This window comes from Sceloporus occidentalis, unplaced genomic scaffold (assembly GCF_023333645.1).
Source record: "Sceloporus occidentalis isolate IW3139 unplaced genomic scaffold, rSceOcc1.0.p SCAF_58, whole genome shotgun sequence".
Taxonomy (NCBI): Eukaryota; Metazoa; Chordata; class Lepidosauria; order Squamata; family Phrynosomatidae; genus Sceloporus; species Sceloporus occidentalis.
The window spans coordinates 9,590-14,676 of record NW_028317038.1 but is presented as its reverse complement, the minus strand read 5'-3'; the positions used below and the strand labels follow the sequence as shown (position 1 = coordinate 14,676).

Sequence of the window (5,087 nt, the reverse complement as noted above, 5' to 3'; positions counted from 1 at the left end):
AAGTAAAAATTTCCTTAAGAATAACAAACAAAAACCACAACCTATATGTATGATAAAACTAATCAGTTATTCTAAAAGAGTTCAGTGTATCTTTAGAATTACATATAAAGCTGGTGCCTTAACCTATACCCTTTACAATGAATTGGCAGAGTTTTTGGAATTGGTGGTTGATTTTATCCATTGTTTCGAAACAAAATAGCAAAACAAAAAAATTATGTTTTTTCAGTCATATTCTACAAATTAATAGAACATTACAGTATAGTCAGTGGCGGAACTACCGGGGTCGCAGGGGTGTGAGAACGGGGTAGATTGGTTTGGGGTGGGGGGCCCTTAACAGATTCTCGCACCGGGGCCCTGAGGCTTCTAGTTACGCCCCTGAGTATACTTATACCTTCAACCAAAATAAAACATTGATTTGGGCATATATATATATATATATATATACCGTATTGGCTCGAATATAGGCCGCACAGCCCCCGCTGCCGGCACTTCTGCACGATGTGCTTTAACAATCTCCCTTGCCGGGAATTCCCACGGGGGGAGTCCCGGCAAGGAAGATTGTTAAAGCACATCGTCCAGACGTGCCAGCAGCGGAGGTTGTTAACGCTTGCATCGCCGCAGCCGGTGAACGTCTGGGCGATGTATGCTAACAATCTTCCTTGCAGGCACTTCCAACGGCGGAAGTGCCAGCACCGGAAGTTGAGTACGCGTACTGCGTAGCTGTCCCCCGCTGGCCCTGCAAGCCCCCGGGGAGTCTGCACCGGTAAGTCTAGGGGGGGGGACCTCTTGGGGGCAGAGTGGCAGCATATCTCAGGGGGGGGGTAGAGTGGCAGCATATATCGGGGGGCACATCTCGGGGGCAGAGTGCATATCTCAGGGGGGATAGAGTGGCAACATATCTTGGGGGGGCAGAGTGGCAGCATATCTGGGGAGGGCAGAGTGGCAGCGTATCTCGTGGGGGCAGAGTGGCAGCGTATCTCGTGGGGGCAGAGTGGCAGCGTATCTCGTGGGGGCAGAGTGGCAGCGTATCTCGTGGGGGCAGAGTGGCAGCGTATCTCGTGGGGGCAGAGTGGCAGCGTATCTCGTGGGGGCAGAGTGGCAGCATATCTGTTCCACTAAGTGTTTGTTTTTTTCAAGAAATTTTTTTCTTTAAAAAAGCACCTAACTTTTAGGGTGCGGCCTAAATTCGGGTGCGGCCTATATCCGAGCCAATACGGTATATATATATATATATTTATATATATAATGACAACTAAACAACAAATTACCCACATACTGTACATTTGTACAATACCGTACATTTCTATGCACAAACAAGTGTCAGCCCAGAGTTATGAGCAGCACCTTTCATAACGGATTCTAAGAGGACTCAGAGATGGCTGAATTACATTGGGGTCTTTCGCGGGTTCAGAATCTTCCTCATTAGCAATCATTTCTTTAATCAGACAGGAAATTGCCTCATCGATATTCACATTGTCCTGCATGAAGGATAGAGAGGTTGCATCAATACTGTAAATGTGTAAATGTAAATTAGAGTAAGATTGGATATAAGGTCCACTAAACTTTTACCTAAAACATAAGTTTATTAGAAGTATTAATGCATAAGTGGTCCCTTTACATTTTTGTTTAAATCTGTATCTGTGAAAAGCTCTAACCTTTGCAGAAGTCAGATGAAAATCACTAAATCCCAACTCTTGACACATCCCCTCCAGATTTTTGGTACTTGAGTCTGGGAGACTTTGGTCACACTTGTTTCCAAGGAGGATTGCTGGAATTGGTTTTCCATTCTGCAAAGACACCTTGGAGTCCAAGTCCTCCTTCCATCGTTGGACAGAGTCTAGTGTGGCTGCTCGACCCAAATCACACACCACAAGAGCACCTACTGCCTCCCGGTAATACAACCGTGTCATGTGACCAAACCGCTCCTGGCCTATAAGAGAAATTAAAGAGTAAAAGTTTAATGAGGTCAGATGGTAAAGGAACAATCAATATTCAATCAATTATTTTCTGTTTCTGCAGTGGTCCAACCCGTGTGGCATGCTATCAACCAAGGCTGGATCTAAAGTTTCTCAACTCATGACAACAACTCCTAGCAGCTCAGAGCCCTAAAGAGCCACCGGATTTGGCGTGGCTGGCCCAAGAGTAAATATCTAGGTCTTCCACTGTATTCAAACCTCAATCCAGACACCAGAGAAATGGTATAACTGTACTTTATAGCAGGTGTGTATATGCATGTTAATTCCCAAACACATCATCAAACCAAGTGAGATGGAAACAACTATCACTGGCCACAAGTATTCCCTGTATTAACCTTCTCTGACTTATCTGGACACATGCCCATGAGGCCCTGGTAGGTATGGAAGAAATCAGTCCATATATACCTGTTCCATCTAAAAGACAACATTTGTAAAGTCAAACACTAAATAAAATGGGATAGGTGATCCTGCAGTCTGGAGTATACTATGGACAATGTGGGATTAGCATATAGTCCATAGTTAATGGAGACTGGCACAGTGGAGAATTGGCACTATACACAAATGTTAAAAAAGTATACAATCCCATAAAAGGTGTGAAAAAAATTATATGTTTTTCCAAAATGTCTGAAAAAAACACCCACAGCCAGAGTTAATACTATTGCATAGATGGTCCATGCTGTTCGGAAAACCATAAAGAACTGCATGGACACATACCAATTCTACTTTCTGGGGGTTTATGGGGTAACGGGACTGGGGTGACAACTGACATGGGAGAGGATCGGTTTATTTATCAGTTTGTGGATTGGGGGATGGGGGGAGTGGGGTTGGGGTTAATTCGGGTAATATTTCTCAAAATGTGAGAGGGGCACGAAACCAGGTTAGAGGGGTGTTGAGGTTATTTTGGGTTATATTGTTAAAATGTATGAGATAGGACCATCACACATTTTTGGTTGTATTAAATTTAAAACAAATAACAAGACAGCAGTTTTACTGTTTGGTATAATATACCAATAGCTACAAGTAATTGTCACAATATATAGTAAAGTAATATAGTATAGTGATATAGTATAGTATTATAGTATAGTAATATAGCATAATAAAAGGATAGTATAGTAAAATAGTATAATAATATAGAATAGTAATATAGTATCATAATATAGTATAGTAATATAGTATAGTATTATAGTATAGTAATATAGCATAATAAAAGGATAGTATAGTAATATAGTATAATAATATGATATAGTAATATAGTATGATAATATAGTATAATAATATAGTATAGTATTATAGTATAGTAATATAGCATAATAAAAGGATAGTATAGTAATATAATATAATAATATAGTATAGTAATTTAGTATCATAATATAGTATAGTAATATAGTATTATAGTATAGTAATACAGTATAGTATTATAGTATAGTAATATAGCATAATAAAAGGATAGTATAGTATTATGGTATAATAATATAGTATAGTAATTTAGTATAATGATATAGTATGTTAATATAAGCCTGTAACAAAATATTACTAGGAGTATTCTGTTCTCAGACTTAAGGTTTGAGACTTTACAGCAGCAATAATTGGCAGACTTTGGCCAGAGTGGTTCTTAGTTCTATGTTTCTACATTACTTTAATAATAAGGGATGATGAGATAAGAAATGCTAACCATGAACGGGCAAAGACATGGCAAACAAATGAGGTTTAAATAGGAAAAAGGCACTCACGTCATAGGCCGCGCCGTTGCGTGCGTGCGTCGCGTGCGTCGAATGCCTTCAGTGCCATGCAGAGGGGGGTCACACTGTACCAACCATACTAATATCACTCATAGCTAAGCCCCTTAGATTGCCTCACAGACTTTTCTCTTTGACCTTATTAAAAATGTTCCATATTTTTATTGTCTCAAACCCCTGAATCTGTTCTCTTGGATGATTTTTTATTGACATTAGAACCCTATGGGCAGTTGGAAGTAATGTCTGATGAACACCTTCAATAAGTATTTCATTTAGAACATATGGACTCCTAGGAGGCCATTCCCTTGCAATAATATTTACTTATAAAATACAATTAGGGCCTCGTTTTTTTTTATTTTATCATTTAATATTGTGAAAAGATATGACTTTTGTCCTTTTGTTGAAAAGTTGTTTTTTCTTCTTAGCGATACATGTTCTTATTCTCATATCAACTGCAGGATGCTATTTTTAAAAAATGTGTATTTCGTTACTTATTGTTACATATATACTTGTCTGGAATGTGGATTCAATTAACCTTTTATGTGCCTCTGATTACCTGAAAAAAACTTCAGAAAATCCAGGTGGCCAGCACGATGTATAGGTGAAAATATACCATCTACAATGTGACACCTTGTCATTTTTCAGTGACGTGATTTATAAACTTTGCAGGACCTAGTGAGCCCTTCTCATAGGAGGTGTGATGTTCGGCTCGCTTGTTTAGTAAATCCACCTATATTTACTGCAGTACCTGAACTGTATTATGAAACACATCTTTACCCTCACCTGCAATGTCCCAAAGTTGGAGTCTAACCACAGTGTCCGCGTTCCAGTTCACAATCTTCAGTGCAAAATCCACTCCGATGGTTGCTCTGTAGCAATGTGAGTAGATGTTGTGCACGTATCTCTGTATGATTGAAGTCTTGCCAACTCCATAGTCACCCACCACCAGCACCTTACACAGAAACTCTCTCTGAGGGCAACTCATTGTCCTGCAGCCTTCTAATTGAAACCTTGGAATTCTACCACCGCTATATATAATGTACGCCAAGTTATTTCCACTAGAGCTGAGCAAATGTGTTTGTGTGCTCAGCTCCGCGTATACTGGAATTCCACACCGATGTGAGAAGATGGAAAAGCAACCAACTGAGCGAGCAACCCTTCAGCATGATAAATCTACAACACACCCACCAAACATTTGCACATCTAAAGCACATTTTAGGTTTACTCGATGTGTAAATGGTGTGCGGGTGCAGCACTGATCATGGTAGGTGATAAAATAGGTGAGACCTGAATAGAATATATTCTATAGTAAAATACCTATAATTAGTTATGCAGTAAATAAGCTAAAATCAAGCATTGATGCTCTTTGCATAGA

General features: G+C 39.6%; 1 protein-coding gene across 1 annotated transcript; it reads right to left on the bottom strand.

The window, feature by feature from the left end:
* Nucleotides 1-1,331: 1,331 nt before the first annotated feature.
* Nucleotides 1,332-4,697, bottom strand: LOC149287594 (ras-related protein Rab-38-like). The gene is made up of 3 exons (XM_089492637.1): nucleotides 4,496-4,697; nucleotides 1,656-1,930; nucleotides 1,332-1,478 (listed from the first exon to the last, which is right to left on the bottom strand). The coding sequence occupies exons 1-3, from the start codon at nucleotides 4,695-4,697 to the stop codon at nucleotides 1,332-1,334; spliced, it is 624 nt and encodes a 207-aa protein (XP_089348763.1).
* Nucleotides 4,698-5,087: the final 390 nt, after the last annotated feature.

Coding starts and splice junctions, on each gene's coding strand:
- LOC149287594 (XM_089492637.1), bottom strand. CDS start 4,697: ATGAGTTGCCCTCAGAGAGAGTTTCTGTGTAAGGTGCTGGTGGTGGGT. Junction 1,931..4,495: donor CCAACTTTGGGACATTGCAG/GTGAGGGTAAAG, acceptor TTTCTCTTATAG/GCCAGGAGCGGTTTGGTCAC. Junction 1,479..1,655: donor TTCATCTGACTTCTGCAAAG/GTTAGAGCTTTT, acceptor TCCTTCATGCAG/GACAATGTGAATATCGATGA.